Source organism: Pipistrellus hanaki (genome assembly GCF_964339955.1).
Source record: "Pipistrellus hanaki genome assembly, chromosome: 1".
In the NCBI taxonomy this organism is placed as follows: domain Eukaryota; kingdom Metazoa; phylum Chordata; class Mammalia; order Chiroptera; family Vespertilionidae; genus Pipistrellus; species Pipistrellus hanaki.
Window position 1 is genome coordinate 200,889,274 of NC_140503.1, and position 23,260 is coordinate 200,912,533.

The window sequence follows — 23,260 nt, forward strand, 5'->3', positions numbered from 1 at the left end:
CTGGTTTGGCTCAGTGGATAGAATGTTGGCTTGTGGACTGAAGGGTCCCAGTTTTGATTCTGGTCAAGGGCATATACCTGGGTTAAAATAACATATTATGTAATAAAATAAATATTTAAAATATATTTAGTGTAATAGTAAGTAATGAAGTATATTAAAATATAATAGATTAAATAATTTGGCAAAATGATAGTAACTGCTACAATTTGGGGATTTAAGTAATATAAAAATGTTTTATGCCAAAGGTGTTTAGAATATAACTTTTTCTGGGTAAGTAATAGCTTTCAGATGACTTTCTACTTAAAAATTAGGTAAAAATAATGAATTTTAAAGATTGCCAGTGAAATCCATTCAACCTCTATTCAACATATTCCTTTTTATGCACCCAGTGTAATATATAAAATATGATCAATCATTCAAGCTCAAAATAATAAAACAAAATTTGTTAAATGCATAACATTATTCAAACCATAATCAATAATGGCAAGCAATACCTATCTCCTTAAAAGAGAGACCAAACCCAGAATTATTAAAAAAAAAAAAGATATGCTTTTGCACTTTAACACTACATAATATATTTTTATTTATAGATGTTAAAATACATTATAGTCTAGAATATACCCAGGACATGGCCAATCAATCACTACTTAACATACATTTTTTTAATATAAGCATTAAAAAAAAAGTCAGGAGGCATTTTACACAGTTGGCAGGCAAGGAAAAAATAAGAACATATTTCAAAGAGCTAGTTCTAGAATCCTCAGCCTTGATTCTGTTAGGATTGTAGTGGTAAAACATTTCAATTACTTTTCCAAGCACATTTCATCATTCATTCATCAGCCGAAATTATTCAAGGCACTCAGCGCCCATGAACTTGCTTTCAGGATGCTGCCAATGTTGCTTTTGCGGAGTTAAACTGTGACCCCAGGTGTGCAAGGATGTGAAGTCACAGAGACAGTGCAAGTGCATTTCAGTCAGCAGGAAGCTGCTGGTTTTGCATAAAAAGTGAAGCAACAGTGAGCAAAGTCAAGCAAAAAAGTAACAGTTGTCTAGTATAAGAACAATAAAAAGGCAAACCCCATGACTGAAAACCACAATTCTGTGTGTTGGTAGCTGATTTCACGTGGAACTAGCTCTTTGACCATTCAAGGGAGTCTCTGTCTTTAAAACCAGCTCGACAAGCTACATTTTAAAAACAGGTTGAAAGATCAGATATTCAATATAAGGAGAGAATATGGTTTAAGTAGAAGGCCATAGGTTCAAACATTTTAGTTACTGTGAGAAATTTTAGGTAATGTTCCAAAGTGAGGGAGAGGGGAAAAAAAGGTGGGTGCTTAATAATATCTATATTTAACATCAGATGCTGCATGCAAAGGTCAGGTGTTTGGGTAACAGTGATCTATGATCTATGCAGAGTACATCTATGCAGAGTACATCTATCTACACAGCACCCACCGTACTTCCAAAAGCATGCATATCAAAGTTTTAGAAGCTATATTTTTTAAGGTGAGGAAAGGGTGTCTGTAGTTAGTCCTACTACCGAGCAAAACCTACCTGGAATGAAATACTGCTCTTTAGCTAAATAAAAAAAAAAGAGACAAAAAATAGACGTACCTGAATGTCAGCAAGCAGAGATATGAGTTATATTAGATTAAGAATGGACTAAAGTTACTACAGGTAATTAGGTGAAAATGTACATTTTCAGCAGGGGCTGAAGTATAATAATGTACAGTGAGTAGTAAACACATCTAGAACCATGGGCAACAACCAGCTTTGTCTGGATATTAGCCTTTTAGTATGAATTAACTTGCCAGATGTGAACTATGCCTGGGTAGGGTAGCATACTAGTCAAAACATATAGAATGTATCCTATACAATAAAACGCTAACATGCAAATTGTCCCCTTGACAGGGAGTTCGACCAGGGGAGGGGGAAGGTTTCAGCTCACCAACCTCCCGAGTCCCTTTCCCCCTGATTGGCCCCAATTGGAGCGGGCCAGCTGGACCCACCTGTGCCCAAATTTGTGCACCAGGCCTCTAGTTTTATCATAAGAAAATAGAAAAGATTAGACCAAAGCAAATAGCAAGTTTCAATGCAGTAAGCTTTCTATTTAATATTAATACAATGCATCTAGAGTTAGCTTTCTATCAATAAATGTAATATTCCTAACATTTTAAAAGGTTGCATTTTTTTTGGGGGGAAATGTATCCTTATAGTCCTATTCAAAATAAGAGAGTGCAAAATGAGAAGACAGTATCCAGTAAGGGATCAGGAGACTTCCCCCTACTTCCGAGCCTGAGCAAATCATGTGAGCAAGTCTCAGTTCATTTCCTGAAGCAATGAAAACATGATTAATTACCTGGGGTTCCTCGATGGAGAATACTACAACAAACATGAGACTTAACAGGCTTCAAAGGCTCTGAGAGTTAACTAAGAGGTCCCGGTTCAGTACGGACCCTGGGGATACAGTATGAAGTGGCCATGCATCTTTTTCTCTGGGCCAGCAGCCTGTTTCTTCTGCTTCATCTAGTGTTAAAAAATGGTACACATAGGAGGGCTATCTGAATTGTGTTTACAGTTCTATTTTTCTTTTTCTTTTAGGTATAAAAAACAGCGACACATGATTCTACAACATTGGGTAATTCAGCCAAAGACCAGCTGTCTCTGGGTGTCCCGTAACCACTGTAGTTGGTGACACAGGGGGCATGCCACATGAGGTCAGAAATTACCTGAACAACGGAATTTCTTGCTTTTGATCTGTCCGATTCTTTTGTTTGCCAGACGCCGGGGGCTGGTGCAGCGGGCACCGCTGGTCTCGATGGGGTTGGTGTGGAGATAATCCGCGAGCCACTTGAGATGGCAGTCACAAATAAAGGGGTTTTGGGCCAAATGCCTTTCGGAAACACACACAGAACACTTTTAGGCATGACTTGCAAACAAATCAACTCCCCAGTTTAGAGTGAAAACAAGGGTCATCAAATATGATACAAACCACAATTTACATACATGGTCTGAATGGCCCGGAGAGGCGAGAAGGTCCCCTTGGCGATGGTCTGGAGCTTGTTGTCATACAAGGAGAGAAGGTTCAGGTTGTGCAGGTCCTGGAAAGCATCTACCCGAAGGCAGTTTATCTTGTTGGCATTCAACAATCTGTTTGATCAAATAGTCGTAGGATTAAAGTGTAGCACCTCCTGGACTTACCTTCAAGTTTCCGTCATTGAGGAAAAAAAAAAACCCAATGAGAAATACATTTCTTTTCATCTCCACATGGACATTTTAACTATAATAATTTAGGCACCTCAGGTTGAAGATTTGGAGTTATGTCGGATAAAGCAAGGCTCACACAGTTGAAAGAAAGCCCAAATCTAGTGGTACTTATACATTTATTCAATAAAAAGTGATTACACATATTGTCTAGATGTAGAAGTATGCAGTAGATAGGTGAGACCCAACCTCTGCGGTCAAGGGCACCATAAAGAAAAAAATAAAAGCCATAAGACACTAGTCCATTCAGCTGCTCTTTGAAAAAAATAACATTCCAAATTAAATTATTTTTATGTTATTGACTTCTCTATTATAATTTTTTAAATTACCATTTACATTCAATATTATTTCATATCAGTTTGAGGTATATGATTGTGGTGAGACAATCATATACTTTATAAAATGCCCACCCCCCATTTTCAGTACCTAACTAGCACCATACATAATTATTATAATAATGTTGACTGCATTTCCTATCTGTGCTTTATATCCCCAAGACTATTTTGTAACTACCAATCTACTCAATCCTTTACTTTTTCCACCCAGCTCCCAAACCCCCTCTGCTTTGTCAACCATCAGTCTGTTTCCTGTATCTATGAACCTGTTTCTGTTTTGTCTGTTTATTTATATTGTTCTTTAGATTCCACATACAAGTAAAATCATACATTTAAAAACTGTAAAGTAAACTGACTAGGAACTAGTTGAGAGAAGTAATTACATCACTCTCATCTTTGTATCCACTGCAGCTGGCCAATCTTAATAATAGCATTTTTTCCTTAATTTCCTTTTTATATAAGCATTAATTAAAACACCTGGGGTTGTCTTAGTCTTATAAATATGTACAGTAAATGGTTCTTTTGAGGCAAAAGAGACCAAGCTATTGTCTAAGCAGAGTGGTCTTTAAAGACATAATCCAGGGATTTACAGAGAAATCTCTTACTAAGATTAGTTTGAGTGCCACCGCTATGTTCTGGTCTCCTTGCACACTGTCCTTGTGCTGGCGATGTTATTCCAGCTTGTCACTCTTGCAGATTCTTTGCACAGAGGTGGATAAATATATCACTAGGTTTTTCTCTCTTCCAAATATTGTTAAATCAAACCAGAGAATTTTCACAAAGGGCAGGGATTGTAAAAGCATTAAATGACAGAGCAGATAAAATGCATTCTAGTATATTCGTGACAGTGTGGAGAGAAAGGTTTGGGGACAATTTCAAAGTGTTGTGTCTTCAAATAAATAACCATCAACAATGTTAGCACTAGGAGAATGTTTTCCATTTTATTAAACTATGTCATTTTGGGTCGAATTTTTCTGAAGCCCCCATGAAAATACGAAATAGCAGGCTGAGAATATATAACATTTGGTTTGACAGGTCAGAAACAATCAAATATTGTACTTACAGTAGCTGTAAGGAAAATAATCCTTCAAATAAACTCTTCGGGAGTTCTGTGATTTTATTTCCATAGAGAACACTGAAAAAAAATATAATTTAAATGAAAAAAAAGTCAGACACCAAACCAATATAACAAGTTAGTATGTACTAGTACGTATTCAGGAAAATAAGAAGTTAGTAAGCACTCTACACACAGATGATGCTTAAGATAGAAAGTTTGGAAAGCACTGAAAAAGAAGAAAAATTAACAAAATGAACACCATTCATAATTTTATTGCCTTTACATAAAACTGTGCACTGCTAACTTGTTATATTTTTTACATTTTTTTTGTAAAAATAATATGTACCCTGGTGGTCATTGCAGCATTATTCATGGTGGCTATGATATGGAAGCAAAGGGGATGTTCTTCAATAGATGATTAGGTAAAGAAGATGTGGTACATATATACAATAGAATACTACTCAGCCAAACAAAAAGATGAAATACTGTCATTTATGGCAATATGGATGGATCTTGGAGAATATCATGCTAAGTGAAGTAAATTATGTGGAAATGGTCAAGAATCATATGATTTCACTCATATGTCAGATATAAACTTGAAGGAATGAAATTAACAAATAAGAAAAACAAACAAAAATTCATAGACAACAACAGCATGGAGGTTACAGAGAAAGAGGGGGCTGAGTGGGAGGTAGTAAAGAGTAAAGTGGATCAAATATATGGAGATGGCAGGAGATTTGACTTCGGGTGGTAATCACAAAATGCAGTGTAGAGTGATGTCTCATAGAACTGTATGCTTCAAACCTATATTAGTTTATTATAATGTCAACCCAATAAATTTAATAACATTTTCCCAAAGCATACTATAAAAGAATACTAGTAAATTACAATATAATTTTAATTTTTTTTAAATATATAAATATTTATATCCACACACAGAAAAAAATGTGAATTATTTTTGGATGGCAAATGGTTTGCCATCCAGAGTTGACTTGAATTTACATATATACATTTCTTTTTAATTTTTACATTTTCTATAATGAATATATATCACTTTTGAAACTGAGGAAAAAAATAATTCTAAAAGCAAGTGGTTTTGACAAGACAATAGTGTGATGAAGGCCTGTGAGTGGGAGGGGCTAAGGGGGTGAAGCGGGTAAGTTGGGGGTGGAGGGAAGGGGACATCTACATACTTTCAACGATAAAAATAAATGTAAAAAAGAAAAACAAATTTTAAAACCCTTTCAAACAAAAATTATTTCAAAATTAAATAAGTGGATGTCATAATACATGAAAAAAAGTTTAAATGAGAGTCTAAACAATTAATATGTTTGGTAGGCAGCAGTACATGATTTCTGTTCGAAAAGGAAGAAAATAACAATATAAGAGATAAACAAGAGTGAGGATAAAGCTTCTTTTTTAAGATGTCAGTGAGAGGTGGGATATATTACAAAATTGAAGAAAATTCTCAAGGAGATAAGTAAAGCTGAGTGTTATATTGTGGAAAGAGACTTTAAATCTGTATGAACTCCTGTACTGAAGGTACAGAGCATAACAAAAATTCATTTCTGTAGAATATATATTTTTAAAGGTAAATCATTTCCAGAAGAAATCATTTTAATAGTAAAAGAAGAAAAGATATAAACCTGTATTGTCAGGGTCAAGGAGGTAAGGGAACTAAGAAAGGGTAAAGCAAGAATAAATACAAATGTTTTAAAATAAAGAATAAGAAAAGAGGCTTTAGGAACACAAAGGAGCAGATCACAGCATCAATTCAGGATACTCAACTCACTACTGTTCAATCAGTTCATTCAACAATCGATACTGCACGCTTACCGTGTGCCAAGAACACTGCTAGGTTCTAAGTGTGGTTCCCAATTTCATTTACTCAAACCCTTATTTTTTTTTTTTAATGTTTATCATTTTTGCATGTCCCAGGCACTGATATGAACAAGATGAATAAGGTGTGGCTTCAAAGAGCAACTCAAAAGAATAATTTGAATACTGAAGGAGTTTTGTATTTTGAACCCATTGAAAATTAAAGGAGGAAATATAATGCATAGAAGTAGTGGGAGGCCCATATAAGAATTTATCGGCAAATAATTTGGTAGGTTGTTTATTTTGGACTTCTGCTTCAAAGATAGGCTCAAATCAAAAGAGGAACAGCTGGGAAGTTATGTCATGTTTGCATTGTGAAACTTATTTTTACAGCAAATCATTGTGTGTTTTTTCATATACCACATTTAAAAAGACATTTTTTAAAAAATAAATGGGACAATTTGGGTTCATGGGAGAAAAAGGAGAATAGACAAGGATGGAGGAAATTCATCTGTGTAGGCAGCATTAGGTATTTGAACCTAAAATCTTGAAACTATTATACTAAAGATATACTAAATAGGATAATAAGATTTCTCCACAAAAAGGTATAGCAGTACAAGTGATGGGTATGTTTTTCTTACATACAATAAGATCCACATGATAAAGAATAAAAAGAAGCAAAGATATAAAAAATCCAAAGACCAGGAATGAGAATTTGGTTGGCAGTCAGAAAATAGGGCCAAAATCTATAAAAATGAGGGAAAGACGTGTCATCACAAAGATATCAAGTGCAAGAAGGTCAGTGGGAATCTGTGATGTGCTCAATGTTGAAAAGAAACTAAAAGGTAAAAATTAATTCTTCTTAAAAGAACAAAAATACATGAGGGATTTGAGTAATACCATCCAAAGACCAAGAATGACAGTTTTCTTACACATAACATATTCGGCACTCTATATACAGTGCACAATTATGCTGATGGATAAGTTTTTATAGTTCTTTGGAACAATAGGAACATCTGAAGGCAGCTCCTGCACCTGCTGCTAGAAGGAAGGCTGGGAATTCTAAACTCAGTTTCATCATTGGAGTTTCCACTCTAGGATGGCAGGTCACTACCTAAGTACTAGGAGCAGCAACACTGGTGCCCAGGCTCTGAATTCTGTCCAGTTGGAAGCCAGAATACCTACTCAAGACAAAAATATATGAACCAGAAACCTATTAAGATGGCTATCATGTAAAAGGTGCTAAGGGCAGGCCTTATTATCTAAATACTACATGCCCCTTGCAGGTAGATTCCTGCAATAAGGCTTCCTGCTGCGGTCATCATTGCCCTGCCTGCTTCTTTCCCTTCTCTGCAGCCCCACTTGCTTGCTTCTCTGCAATTTCACTCCCTTTTCTAGTGTTTGGCTTCTTTCTAAGCTGTCTTTAGTCTTCCCTCTGGCCTGGATCTGCAAATTAACAGCCATCTTGGTTGGATTAATTTGCATACTTTCCCTGATTGGCTGGTGGGCATGGCTTGTGGGTATAGTGAAGGTATGGACAATTTGCATGTTTCTCTTTTATTAGAGAGGATATGTTGAAAGCTATAGTTACAAATTAAAAACAATGGATATCTGAGAAATAAAACACTCAACAAGTTTAAAGACAGTAAAGAGAAAGCAAAGGTTACTCCCATTTTCATTTTCCTTGAAAACCAGGAGTGAAATGCAAGGTCCCGAGCGGCAGAGTTAACAGGAGTCCAAGGACAGACTGTAGGAAGTGTGAATCCAGAAATGAGAATCAAAATACAACAGCTCTTCATTGCAGACCTCGGTGGAACTGGGGAGCGACTTAGTGAAGAGAGGTAATTGGAAGAAGTGAACTATAATGTTTTGCAAGGGGTTATTAAAAAAAAAAGAACTGGGAAAAGAAAAACACTATAGCTTGAGGATTGGGGGTATAAAAATTCTCGGGAATAATTAAAATCCAGAAACATACAAATCTGTAAGTATCAGAAGAATCTGTCAAGACCATATCTGGTATCTCTTGAATTCTTCTCTTTGTGCTTTAACAAAACCAGCAGGGGAGTTGTCTTGATCCTACTTCAGAGATGGAAAAGCTGAAGCACGGGGGACTTAGTAAGAACTCTCCACATCTCGTTGACATTTGCTAGTAATGATTACCTTTGAGGCACAAATACTTGAAAGACCAGGAATTGGTATGTGGACTTGACTTCTGTTCTGCCCCTTTGGCTGGAAGGCTGTCTGTATTTACTTTGGATGGCATTATTGTCCAGAATAGCATACACGGTACTTTATGAACAATTAGGGTGATTTAACTGTGTTTTACATTAAACTTCGTTATTTTAGAACCTGACAGCCCACCGTGAGGGCAATACATGACTACACTTTACATCTTCTGCTAACAATTGTTCCCCTAGCCTTGGACTTTCTGTAGTAAAACAAACAAACAAACACCCAAAACAAACAAAGAACCTAAGCAGACACTGCTGAAGTGATAGTTCCTTGTTTTCTTGTTTTAAATATGTAGTTTTCTGAGTAGACCAGCAGAGCAATCTGAAGACCCATGTGCTCAGGTGATTGCACCTGTTTCGTTCTCCCCTTGATTCAAGTGGGTGTAGTTATAGAAACTCTGGGTGTGTATTATTTATATTTTGGAATTCTCATTGGCTAATAAGAACTTCTGAAATCATAGAGCTCTACATCAATAGGAACCATTCTCTAAGCATCCACTCATTGAAAATACACGCAAGTCTCCGTTTTCAAACATTAAAGTTAAAATTTGAAATAAAGGTGACTTTACTTGATGAAGTTCTGAAAATTTTTACAAGTTTAAAGGAATGACAGGCTTTGCCTATTTATTTTAGAGCCACTTTAGCTATCTCCCTGAAAGTCCTTTTAACATTAAAACCGTTCTTATCTTTGAACTGTTAGAGATTAAAGCTGGTTCTTTCGGGGAAGTCTGAAGGTGAGAAAGCAGGGAGCTGAGGGGCCTCTCCCTGGACACCTTCCACTGTTCTCTGAGAGACACCACCCAGTACTCTTCTAGTGGGGACTGACGCTGTCCCCAGAGATCTAGTAGCTTCAGGGTTATAAATACGACGTTGACCAGCGCACTCCAAAATAAACATTTCCCCTTCATTTTAGAAACAACAATGATCCAAAAGGGGGCTCTTATTCTTGCTCTCTAAACAGCAAAATTATCAAGCCCTAAAATACATACCCTAAAACTGGCTGATTTTTTTTTAACTTATTGAAATTGATTTCAAAAAGGAAAAGAGAGGGAGAGAAAGATAAATTGGCTGCCTCCTGCTATTGGGGATCAAGACTGCAACTCAGGCATGTGCCCTGGCCAGAATCAAACTGTAACCTTCTGGCTCATAGGATGATGAGCCACACTGGCTGAGCTAAAACAAACTGATTTTAGTGACAGGTAACACTCCTCATTGAAAACAGTGGGATTCACTAACGACTAATAATAATTGATAATTCATAATGCAAAAACTTAAAGGGGTAATTTTTAAAAATCCAAATGAAAAGACAGAGCCATGAGTAAGTGTGCCTTCCTTCAGGGTTGAGGTCAATACTCACAGTGAATTCAGGGAGCGCAGTCCTTGGAAGGCGTCTGGTGCCAGTTCAGAGATCTGGTTATTGCTCAGGTCACTGAGATCAGAAATAGGGTTAGGATATATTCAATACAACAGCAGCGAGATTTACTGCAGGAGAAAGCTTTTTATCGAGTTTGTATGCTGATTTTTGCACCTATCAATACATGTATATAATTTGTAACATAAAACGTCTGAAGGGTCCTACATTTTAAAAAGTCACTCTTTTAAATCAGTTACTATTTTCTTATTTAGAAAAGATGCCATGTCTTATTTTTGAATATAGAACATCTAAGATTTGACTGCACTCATGTGAATAAATATGTAAAATTAGAGAGAACCTTAAAATATTACCTAGTCCAGCTATTAATATTACATACCACAGAGCTAGCATTAAACAGCCCCATCACTTAATTAAGCTAACACCTAAATATTCATGCTTAGATTCATGCTTAGATGGATGTCCTTGCATGGCCATGACCCGTAAAATTTTAAAAATTACACGTTTCAGAACATTTTTCACTCACATTCTTCTAAGCTTTTTATATGGTGAGAAAGCTCCAGGAGGGATGACCTTGATCGAGTTCTGTTCCAGACGTCTGCAATAAAAAAATTCATTTTTAAATGGGAACCTGAGCTCTCAGCTACGTTTAATTCAAACCCTTGATTCATGTCAAGAAGAAAAGTTGATGTACTTTATGAGTAATATTTTCTTTCTTTTTTCCTAAAAAATGACCATTATAACTAATGGTTCTGTGACCTAAATGTTGAGCAAGACTGGGAAAAAGAAAAACTTGGCAATTAGAAGAACAATAAAAAAATCCTAAGTTTTAGGCATCACATGTCCATTAATATTTAAGACTGGACTTTGTACAAAGAGAAAGCACCTGTAGGGAATTAATTCGGAAGTACATTTTAATAACCCTATTTCAGTAAGAAGAATATGTAGTAACACTGGGTAGATACATAACATGTTTTGGAGATAATTATAACTCTTCCACAAAGGAAATTATTGTAGAATATTAAATCGTATAAACCTTTTATGTCCTCTACAGAAAGTGTATTACATATTGAAAAAAAAATTGTTATGCTCAGAAAATTAATTTTGAAGCTTCTTATGAAGCAAAATCTTAAATTCTAAATCCATAAGTACTACAGGCATTTTCAGTAAGACTGTCTGGGTTCTGATTCATTATGTGAATATTTCATGTGGAAAGCACTGCAGCAAAGTGCATTAAACACAACTGAAGTATTTTTATGATGCACTAAAATCAAACAGTTGAAAATAACTCTCATATTTTCTACTCTATGGTTCTGCTATCAGAGAAAGACAAGATTCTACCCACCTGGTTATGAAAGAAAAAGAAATATATATATATATATATATTTTAAGTGTTTTTGTAAATATTTTAGTCCATCAAAAATGGTGCCGCTCAGCCTCATGTCTATCCATATAAATATCCTATTAAACATTCCCAGTCCCCTTCCCCTTTTTCTTCTACACTATGTCCAAGAAAGCTGACTTCTGGGAACTTTTTGCCTACTGCTTTTGTGTGACTTGGCCAATAAGGGGCACAGGTTGGAGACTGAGGTAGGAGGAGGGGAGAAACCAGGATATTCTCCCCTCAGGGGAGGTTCTCAGCAATCCTCTCCTCCCCTTCCTAACTTCATCTCTGGCTGGGGACACTTCCTGACTCAGTACAACCTCACTTTCTTCTTAGGTCATTGTAGCCCTGGGGGTGGACAGCCTCCTAATTTCTGTGTCATCCTCTAGGACTGTTAATTTCATTCCTCATATTAAATCCCTCTGCTGAAATACCTGGCTTGGCTCCACTTTCATGCTTAGATTAAAAATATATGTACTTACAAATAGATGTTATATCTACTTATATATTTAAAATGAGAGTATATATAATGATTAAATGTGTCATCTACATTGGTTCATTTTTATTGAATGCCAGTAATACTTTAATATACTAGTATATGCTATTGATTAATGAACATCAATTAAAAACAAATAAAAGATCCCTAGGAGATTTAGTAACAGTGATTAAGTATTGGTCTTTGCTGATTCCAGAGCCCTTTTGAGGCATCTCCATCCTCATTGCCCTTGAACTCAATGTGGCTTCGATATTGGTAACAATCCTTCTTTCTTTGCATGTGACACCACATTAACCTGGTTCTCACTCTACTTTTCTTTTTCTCACCTTATCGCTTTGTTTCTAACCTCTCCACATTGAGCTATTCCTCAAGTTTCTGTCTTTTCTTTCTTACAAAAAAAAGGAAAAATTCAGTCTCTATCACCTGAACCATTAGCCATAATTCTTTCTCTAAAAACAGAAGGAATTCTGTTCACATTAAAGGTAAATTCAAGTTAACTTATGAAATATGTAAGGAATAAAATTTAAATTGCTTATAATGCACTATTAAAATTGGTGAGTTTATTTCTTATGCATGCATATTTATTATTTTCTATAATTAAAGTATTTGTATAGAAAGAATTGGAGTTGTATCCTTTATAAAAAATACCATATCACACATGTTTTCTTATATCATTAAAAATTTTGGAAGACATTATTTTAATGTCTTTTAATATTCAATTATCAAAATGTTTTCCCATGTCATTTCCAGTTATTAGTCATTTAGGTTAGTAACACTTTTACATCTTCATTCATTGTACTGTTCAGTCATTATAAGGCAACTGAAACATGGCCACCTTTGGAAGCTTTACTTTATTTTCTCAGATATGGTTGGCGGCATCTTTCTTGATCTACCTGATGGCATTCTCTTCACCAGGGCTTTTACCTCCCTGCATTCCATTTTTTTTACTTATTTCTCTTCCACCAAGTTATTGGCTGTTAGTAGGCAGATTTACCCCCAGGAGATAAGAAATAAACTTTATGAAGAAAATGTGGATTTGGCACCTCAATTACTTATTTAAGTCCTAACAAGGTAAATTTTTCTCAAAAGTTCTAAATATAACAAAGGGCATTTAAATAATTTCCCTGTTACATTATAGATTAGAACATTACAAATTGATGGTTTAGAGACCTCCCCCCCCTTTTTTGTTTTGCTAAAATACATTCTTACAGTTAAATTTTAAGAAGTTTAAAATGTAATCAATAAAAATAAAGTTAAAAGAAAGCCATAGTTGGCATATTATAGATTATAGTATTTCTTCAAATGCAATGAAACATTTCATTCAGACCAATGAAACATTTAACTTTGTTAAAAATTTGCTCAAAAGATTATGATATGATAAGAAAAATTTAAAAAGCCTTAGTGACTAGTAGGTTTCATTTAACACTATGTAAAACAAGCTCATATAACTAATTTTCATAAATTACAAGTTCTTGAAAATAAGAAAACCAGAATATATTTTATAAAATACAAACCACACATATCCCAAATGGCATCCTTACTCTACAAAATAGAGGGGAAAATATTTAAACCAAATTATAAAAAAAAATCCATAAGAAAAATATTGACTTTTTAGGTGAAGGGTTAAAAAAGCAAATGAAATGTACATTTTTTATCTCTGCTATCCTCTAATCTTCTATTTAAATAGCATAAAACCTGCTGAATTTTATAAGGTGCAAATATGAATCCATTGTTACATGAAGAATCAAATTTAAAAAATCAGAGTTATACAAAGAGATATGGCTAAGATATATTTTTCATGCTTTGAATAAAATCCATCATAATTAAGAGTCTTCCAAATGCTAGTCCTTCGTAGAAAGAAACTTCAGTATTTGGAATTGCAAGGTAAAAATAAATTTAGAAAACTAAATAAGGGAGGGAGGAAATTCTATAAATCACATAGTGTAAGAAAACCTTTTTTTAAATGTATAAAAGTAGACAGTACCTTACCATTTTCCTTTTTCGCCACAGAATATATGTGAACAATTCTAAAACATTTCATCACTGTGTATGTGTTCCCACATCTATCTATCCATCTATCATCTATCTGTTTTATGTAAAAGCAAATTGCTGCTACCACTTCATCAAACCCATAAAGGAGCTTTTCTTAGAAGTTTAATGAGATACAAAAAATGGAGACAGTTTTTTAATTGCTCCAATCCAAAAGTTAAAAATAATTTATCCAGTAAAGACCTTTCCTTCCCCCTCATAAACATTTTTTCTTATCATTAATTACTGATTTTTATATGAATAAAATATGTATTCATACTTTTAGAGTTCCCAAATATATATAATCTGCAACCCATATATATCATCTTCTACTGCCTAATTCAGATGATAGAAAATGAAAAAATGAATCTTATATCAGTAGAGTATGCAGCGCAGTGTAGCTGGGCAATTAAAAAGTTCAAACTAGTTCTGAAGCCATATAGAAGATAGATAATGATGTGAAGACACTTTCAACTCACTGTTCAATTCACAGGAATTAGTCTCAACATCTTCAAACTAGATTATTTTGAGAAACCATACAAAATAACATCTACATGCCAACACTGGAGTAGCTCTCTCTCCAAGAAACATTAATGTTGTGTATCTGTCTATACACACAGACAACCATGTGTGGCTTAGTGATTAGAAGCTTATGGAGAATGAGATTACATTATATTTTTGTCACCATTTGCTTTCTGGACCTTGCAAAGTTACTTCGCTTCTCTGTCTCAGTTTCTCCTTCTGAAAAATGAGGAAAGTAAAACCTACCCTAAAGATGTTGGTAAATAATGAGATGTAGAAGAAAATACATGGTATGTTTTTTTCTTCTTGCACAAAAAATGGGGAAAAGAATAAAAATATGAGAATATGCATAGCCACACATATGATACTTAGCATTACATAATGCCTATAATATATTTTAGTGACACACATATATACATACACATAATTATATAATTGAATAAATGTGGTACATGATTTGATCTCTAATATAAAGTAAATACATATGGTTCTAAAACATGCTTTTAAACAAATAAGCAATACAGATTTGCAGATAACTCAGTAACTATCTATTAAACACATATACACATACATCATTCTTATGGAGGTTAATATATATATATATATACATATATGCATAAATACATAGTTGTGATTTCCATTATAAACATGTTTAACATATATCTTAGAAACTAAAATAGTTTTAACTGGCAATGTGGCTCAGTGGTTGAGCATTGATCTATGAACTAGGAAGTTGAAGTTTGATTACCAGTCAAGGCACATACCTGAGTTGCTGGCTCCATCCCCAGAAGGGGGTGTGCAGGAGGCAGCTGATCAATGGTTCTCGCTCATCGTTGATGTTTCTATCTCTCCCTCTTCTTTCCTCTCTCTTAAGTAAAGGAAAACATATTTTAAAAAACCTCAAAAAGTTTTACAGCACCAGTAAAGTATGAGATTGGATTGATGGTATCTGTAACATACACAGCCCAGATGCTGATTATGCATGGCAATAAAACTGACAGTTCTTCGCAACTTCCCCATCTGCTTTTAATGTAAATGGCAAAAGCAGCTGCCAGAGCACAGAATATAGATGGGATGGGGTAAAGGAGGGTGTGGAATGACTCCAGCTTCTGAATCTGGGGTTGCCCAGTGTGGCCAAACCTCCTCAGACTAAGGAACATCAGCCGGCATTTGAAAAAGAGGAAGCAGGGATGTTTCTTTGAGGTTAGGGATTCTCTTACCTCTTACATAATATTTCTAAAGTGGGGACTTTCTATTTCTGGAATGTTGCTTCTACGTTAGTAGTAAATGCCATTGAAATCCTTCATCGGTCCCCACAGGAAATGGCCCAGGATTCTCTTAAACCCCAATATTCTTTCTGTTATGTAATTGCAGTCTCCAGAACTTTGTAAGTTTAATAAATATTTCAGCAGCTGAATGAATATTGGCCCCAGAGGGACCGACTCTGCATACACTAACGTTTTTGCATTAGGACTGTGCCCACACTAATTATTAGCCACCCCGTCCTTGCCTGGCAGGACTTATTGCTGAAAATTGTCCATTTCCTTAATCTGATTTTATTTCTCGTGACATCATTCTAGGGTATATTCCCCTGAGTGTAAACTCAATTGATGTTTTCATAGAATTAATTCTTTTTTCCATTTGGTCTTTAGGCCTGTAAAGCTAGACAAAAATGAGTGTGTGTTCCTATTGAACTCATATTTCAGGCAGTGACCCTTCGAGTGTTAACATGTTTCTGCATGCACTTCTATGGATGCATATTCAAACACACAGATACAGTCAATGCACACAACACCTGATTTGGTTTAGAGAGAAATGTAGAGGCATATTGCTCATTGATTTCAGGGGGACAGAGTATAGATACATAATGCCAATAACACTGTTTTCTACATATTTTTTTTTTTTTTAAGCAATCCAGGAAAGAAAAACAGAATTTCTGTTGCTTTGTTTTTCAATAATAACTCAAACCTTCCCTAGCTGGTTTGGCTCAGTGCAGTGGTCGGCAAACTCATTAGTCAACAGAGTGGCAAACCACAGCTCGCAAGCCGCATGTGGTTCACAAGCTGCAGTTTGCCGACCACTGGCTTAGTGGATAGAGTGGTGGCAGGTTTTATTACAGTCAAGGTCACATGCCTGGGCTGTGGGCTCGATCCCCAATACAGGGGTGCAGGAGGCAGCTGATCAATGATTCTCTCCCATTACTGATATTTCAATCTCTCTCTCCTTCTCCCTTCCTTTCTCTGAATTCAATAAAGAGATATTTAATTAAAAATAATAACTAATACCTCGTGAACACTTACCATGAATCAGGCACTGAACAAAGTCCCCCATGTGGTAGTGATTTTAGTTTTTAAATATTATGCAAATTATCTTTATATGTCACTTATTTGATAATATTACTCAATGAGTGGGTAGCAGTTTGCATTCTCCCCACCCTGAGTTATTATCCAAGTTACCCATTATTTTTCTCCTAAAGTCAGATGGCACCATAATTGCTAATGGAATTTGAACTACTACATACATTTTCAACTTAATCTTCCCAGCTGATTATATAATATAAATCTAGAGTTTAATTCCTAAAAAATAAAAGACTTTCATTAGTCTGAGAATGAATAATACTTTGACTATACTTCAGCTGCCTTTATTTTTATGCTGAAGTCTACCCAGTCTTTTTTTTTTTTTTTTTTTTTTTTTTTTAGGGAAGTCTTTGTTATAACTTATTATTTTTTTACAGAGAGGCAGGGAGAGAGATAGAGTTAGAAACATCAATGAGAGATCATCAATCAGCTGCCTCTTGCACACCCCCCACTGGAGATATGCCTGCAACCAAGGTACATACTCTTGACCGGAATAAAACCCGGGACCCTTCAGTCCGCAGTCTGACGCTCTATCCACTGAGCCAAACCTGTTTCAGCTACCCAGTCTTATTTTACATCTGACAGTACCCACTTTTTCCTGTAGATGATTTTAGGAAACTACCAGACAGCACAAAGGCCACTTCTTGGAGTTTCCTCCATCACTGCCTGCTGCTACGTGGCCTTCATCATTCCATAGACAGGCTGTTGTTATCACATTATTACTGGGCTCCTTCCCTCCAAACCACTCTCCAATCCACGGAGTAGATTTTTCTAATACATCTACCATGCTACTACCCTGCTCCACACTTTCTTGTATCCTATTGTCATCCAGACAGGCGTTTCTGCAAGACTAGACTTCTGCTTTATGTTCTAGCATCTTAAAACTCTTAATTTCTCAAATACATACTCCTCTCACTTTGATTGGGACTTTGCACATGTTCTTTCCTGTCTAAAAAGCCCTCCATTTCTCTGTTTCAGAAAGAAGATTCCCTGATTCTCCCAGGCAAACCCAGGGGCTCCTTTCTCTGTGTTCCCTGTGCACATGCCTTTTTTTGACTTATCATATAGTTTAAAAATTTCTATCTGTCTAAAACTTCAATTCTCTGCAGGTTAAACATTTTGAAGGCTGGAATTGAGCAATGCTGAATACAAAGTCGGCACTCTGGGGGGAGATGTGAAGAGGGTGAAAGGGATTACAAATATATATATATATATATATATATATATATATATATATATATATATATTAGTATATAGACTTTTAAAGAATTAAGAGTTCAAAATTTTGGAAGGAGCCAGGTTAGCAATAGCATGCAGAAGTGGTTAAAAGTATATGGTAAACTTGTCTAAACAAAACAAAACAAAAAAACAAAAACAAAAATGAAGAAATAAATGTACATTTTAAAAGTTATATTTAGTATCACAAATGGAGGCTGTGATCAGATATATCATTCATGAATTATTCTTACTGCCACTTCTTTATATATATGCATCCCTGTGGCCCAGAAGAAACTACTAGTAAAAGGACAAAAGGACTCCCAAACCTCACTCGTATCCGCTCCATCATTGTGACTCCTTCTCAGCCGTGTTTATTACTGACGGAATAAGAGTAGTCCAGTGAGGGTACACAGGAAAATGAGTTTCCATCATATCTATTTGAATGGCATGTCTGAAGACAGTTCTAGTCTCTGAGAATTTGCAATCCATCTCAGAAAATGTTGAAACAACACTTAATGTTCTGACAACATTGCTACATTCTCCCCCGTCCCATGATTTGAACTCTTCCCTGACCATCTTTTCTCTCAAACCAACAACAGCAGCAGCAGCAACACAGAAGTGTAGGGCTCCTGGCTTCTGAGCCCTAAGAAAGGCAACCAAGAGTAAAGCCAGTAGATATCAAGAGTCACGGAGACATTCTAAATTATTACAACTTATGTTCTTACTAACTATTCCCCATGATGTATGGACTTTCTGTATAATGCTTGGAACAGGTGACATGCCACAGAAAATCTATAACCGGATTGAAGAGGACTAAATGTCTCCTTTATAGCCATCCATCACATTGTATTTGTAATTTTATACCTCAAAATGTGATTTAAGAAATTAATTCTGAGGATTTGATATACACCAAATCAATTTGCAATTAATGATTTGTTGCCACAGGCCGGTTCAGACATGGGCCTTCCATCTGAATGAAAACTAGATTTCCATAAGCAGAGATCAATGGAGCAAAGGACTAGCAACAGCTTCTTTCTCTTAAACCTAATTTCACCTTATATTCCATATTCTATTTTCCCTTTCTGTCTTCATTAGTCCAAATTCCTTTGTCATACAGGGAGTTGGGATGTATCCAGCTGGGTTTCCCAGCACTGTTCTCCCTACCCACATGATGCTAAGTGGTGGGGCAGAAATGGTGAGGAGAGAAACATGGCCCCGCCCCTCCCCCTGAAGCTTGCAGTCTAATAGAATAGTGTGACATGATTCAAAATATCAAATTAAAACAAGAGAAGTTCTGTGCCAAGGAAAGTCAGAGGGAGTGAGAATGCTTAACGTAGAACAAGACAATGACATTACAGCAGTTCTAGGCATGAAGCAGTTTGAGACAGCCCTCAATTCTGCAAGTATCCCTGTACCTGCATGCCTTCCCTAAGCCTCTTCCGTGTTCTATTGATGTGTTTCTTAAAGTTTTTAATGTCCTGTTTTTTTTTCTGAGTAATCAGTTAGTCTCTCCTGATTTTTTCAATGACTGCCCTGTATACTGTCCCAATAAGCTGAGTCATGCCTACCTTCCTTTGGCAGCTGGATAAAGAAAGGGACATGGGCTAGGGAGCAAATAAACTTAAGATGGAGGCCAGGTTAGCCATTTAGCAATGGAAGGATTTCTGTTTTACAAGATTTCCTAACTGTTTTGAGCCCCAACTTTTTCAAATGAGGTTGGCAGCCTTTAGGCCTGTGAGGCAAGTGTTCATGGCTTCCTTGTGGAGAGAATGCACCCTTAGAGGAAGATGCCTAAGACATCTGTAAGAAGACTGGAGTGAGTATTATATCTTAGGAAGGAGGAGGACTATTATATGTGGAGATTAGACTAGAATTAGTTCCTGTCTTCATTAGAACCTTGACTTTAGTAGTGAAAAGGAACAAGTGCACAAATATACATGTAATTACAACATGGAATGAATAGGTGCAGTCAAAATTCGATTTCTAACCTACAAAGGGAAGGGCACAAATGGGGTCATGGTAAAATCATCAGGATAATGAGGCCTTTGGGAGGAAACCACCAACCTTTACCTAACATTTGCCTCTGCACTAGTTTTTCCAAATACACCCCACAAGAGCAATGAGAAAATTGATATAATGTGGGTATAATATCCAACATTGTGGGTATTGGACAAATGTTAGTCTCTTTCTATTCTTCCTTCTCCAAGCTATTTCAATTCTGACTTTAAAAGACTATTTCCCTTCAATAGCTTAACAAATAATTTTAAAGCAAATACCAGAAGTGTCTAATGATAGATGCAAGCACAAAATAGAATTAAAAAAGAAAAATGATGGTCAAGGTTTTTTGGCATTTGATTACTCCAACACAGAGCTGCCCTAGGCTCCTGCTGTTTGGGTGATGTCACCCACCTCTTCAAAAACCACATATTCTTCTCCTTTCCAGTTTTAGCTAAAAACACTATACATATGTCTTCTATGCAAGGCAGTGTCCCATCAATCAGATATAGGATAGGGATAATATGTGCCTTCATTATTCCATGTCTGGGTCAAATCTCCATAAATTCCAGAGTTCCCTAAGACAGCAAGGCTGCAAGCACATGTTTAGGCACACACTATATACTTTAAAATAGTGATGGTGGGTCTTGTAAACTAAGTTTATTCTCACATAAATAAATTAGAAGAGTGAATTGGCAAAAAATTAAAGGAACAAAAGGAAGGAGTCTAGACTTCTGGTGGTGAACACACGATAGAGAATAGAGATGTTTTGTTATAAAGTTGTCCACCTGAAATTTATATAACATTGTTAATCAATGTTATCCCAATAAATTATTAAAGAATGACAATGATTTAATAAATAAATAGTTTCTGAAAAATAACTCAAAATTTTTGTGCCTACAATGTAGATTTATTACAAGAAGTTGTCCTACTTTATTATTTCAGCCAAAAATGCCCAGTGCTATTTGTTTAGTTAAAATTTAGAACTGGCTTCTAAAACAATAATATGACCCCAGGTGGTTAAGAGGTGCTTTCTTAGTGAGTGAATACCAAGGCTAAAGCAGCCCCTCTGACATCACACGTAGCCTTGCTTCCTGCACATGACCTTTGTTTGGCAGGGACAAATGCTCACTGCAGCTGTGTACCTACAGGTCTGAACTACTTTGTCAAGGGACTTAACTTCTGATGGCTTTAACATCAACTCAAGTAGGCTCAAATGCTCTCTAACTTAAGAATCTTATATTTTTGACTTATATTATTGCCCCTTTTTATACTTTGTGGTGGATTACACAATAGTTCACACACGACAGCTAAATTGCTTTTTAAAATGTGAGCTCTTTTTGAAGAGGCTGAACACCATCCAGCCATCCTGTTTCTGTAATTTATTACCCCAGCTGTCTTATTTCCCTCCACTCAGGGCTCAAAACAAACTAGGGCAGACCCACACGGTCAGACTAGTAAATCCCTAATTATTTTCCCTAAATAGCCCAATAACCCCTTCTCAAGGGAAGGAAACACACTATTTCTCCTTAAAACACATTCCTTTTCTTTCTCCCTGTGTTTAAAAAAGACAAATCTCAGCCACTTCGACAAGATACTTAATTAAACAGAGTGAGGGTCAATACCATTCTGAAAGGAACATTTGTCTAAGCTAATTGATCAGATCTGCCTTTGATAAACCCAGACTCTCCTAAGGAAAGTCAGGGTCTGGGTCCCTGGGGAGGGAAGGTTGTGAGGGAGTTTCAGGTCACATACATTTCTGTGATGGTCTCAGGCAGATTCGTGGGGATCTCCGCAAGACCTTTCCCACGGCAGTCTACGATATTGTTGCTACAGGTGCAAGTGGCTGGACAGTGCAAGACGCTGCAAGAAGGAGCCATAAATGACTGGTGACCTAAAAGAACAAACAAAACACAACATAAACAGCAAGTATATTCTTCCTCCTGAAAATCATAATTGTGAGACATGCAAACCTATCGCAAATAACAAAAAAAGCATGTCAAAAGCATTTCTCTATATACCTGATTATAAAATGGTCTCTTATTTATAAAATATATTTTAGGAAGCACGCATTTATGTAATTTTGGGATAAACATCCAGATGAAGCAAATGAGATTTTTAAAAGGAATCATCCTATATAATAAAAGGCTAATATGAAAATTGACCAAATGGTGGAAAGGCTGGTTGCTATGATATGCACTGACCACCAGGGGGCAGATGCTCAATGCAGGAGCTGCTTCCTGGTGGTCAGTGTGCTCCCACAGGGGGAGCACCACTCAGCCAGGAGCCGGCTCACAGCTGGTGAGCACAGCAGTGGTGGTGGGAGCCCCTCCCACCTCTGCAGCAGTGCTAAGGATGTCCAACTAATAGCTTAGGCCTGTTTCCCCAGAGATGGGGCCTAAGACATCAGTTAGACATCCCCCGAGGGCTCCCAGACTGCAAGAGGGTACAGGCCAAGTTGAGGGACCCCTGAGGGCACGGATTTCATGCACTGGGCCTCTAATACCAATTATAAGTGTAAGACTTGATATCATGGTGAGAAAGGCTAAATTTAGATTCTGAACGTAAAATTCTATTCAAAACTACTCTGTGTCCCAAAAATACAGCAACTTCACACTGGTCTATATTTCATTTTCTAATAAGCTTAAATAGAGCTTGGACTTTACTAAACTTATATAGCTTCACTTATTTTACCTTAAAAATAAAATGTCCCTTTTGGTAGACATGTTGATTTTAAATAAGTAATCATGTGGCAATATATGTGGGGGGAAACTAGCTCATGCTTAGTTTAACATCTGAAAAGGTTCAAAATGACCATTTTCTTTGGAGCTATTATAATAATTTGTAACATGTCACTCTGACATTATTAATTGATTTGCTTTATTTTTTGGCTTCCTGTGACCTAAAATGTTAGCATAAGTAGTTTCCGGCAGGTATATAATTTAACTACTCATTATATGAAAACAAAATTGTTTTGAAATGAGATTTTACTGTTTGAAGGATGCACAACAGTGTCAGCAGTATTTGAGCAAATGGGCAGGTGCACACATTGGCCTCTGCAGCAGGGACAGCCCTCTCGGGCCTGCAGGGAAAGCACCCGCATGGCAGGGATACACTATTCCTAACCCTGTCCCTCCCAACAAGCTCTCAGACTCCACAAACACACTCTCAGACTAAAAAAGA

At 36.2% G+C, this 23,260-nt stretch overlaps 1 protein-coding gene across 2 annotated transcripts in view; it reads right to left on the reverse strand.

Moving 5' to 3' along the window:
- The window catches only part of SLIT2 (slit guidance ligand 2), a 321,752-nt gene that overhangs the window by 90,314 nt on the left and 208,178 nt on the right, over positions 1 to 23,260 (reverse strand). The window contains exons 9-15 of one of the 2 annotated variants that reach the window (XM_084898583.1): positions 21,833 to 21,971; positions 10,604 to 10,675; positions 10,063 to 10,134; positions 4,663 to 4,734; positions 3,007 to 3,150; positions 2,730 to 2,893; positions 1,555 to 1,578 (exon numbers count right to left, since the gene is read on the reverse strand). In XM_084898583.1, coding sequence (XP_084754709.1) covers positions 1,555 to 1,578; positions 2,730 to 2,893; positions 3,007 to 3,150; positions 4,663 to 4,734; positions 10,063 to 10,134; positions 10,604 to 10,675; positions 21,833 to 21,971 — 687 coding nt within the window. The remainder of the gene's footprint in view (positions 1 to 1,554; positions 1,579 to 2,729; positions 2,894 to 3,006; positions 3,151 to 4,662; positions 4,735 to 10,062; positions 10,135 to 10,603; positions 10,676 to 21,832; positions 21,972 to 23,260) is intronic. The other variant, XM_084898584.1, reaches the window with a different exon arrangement.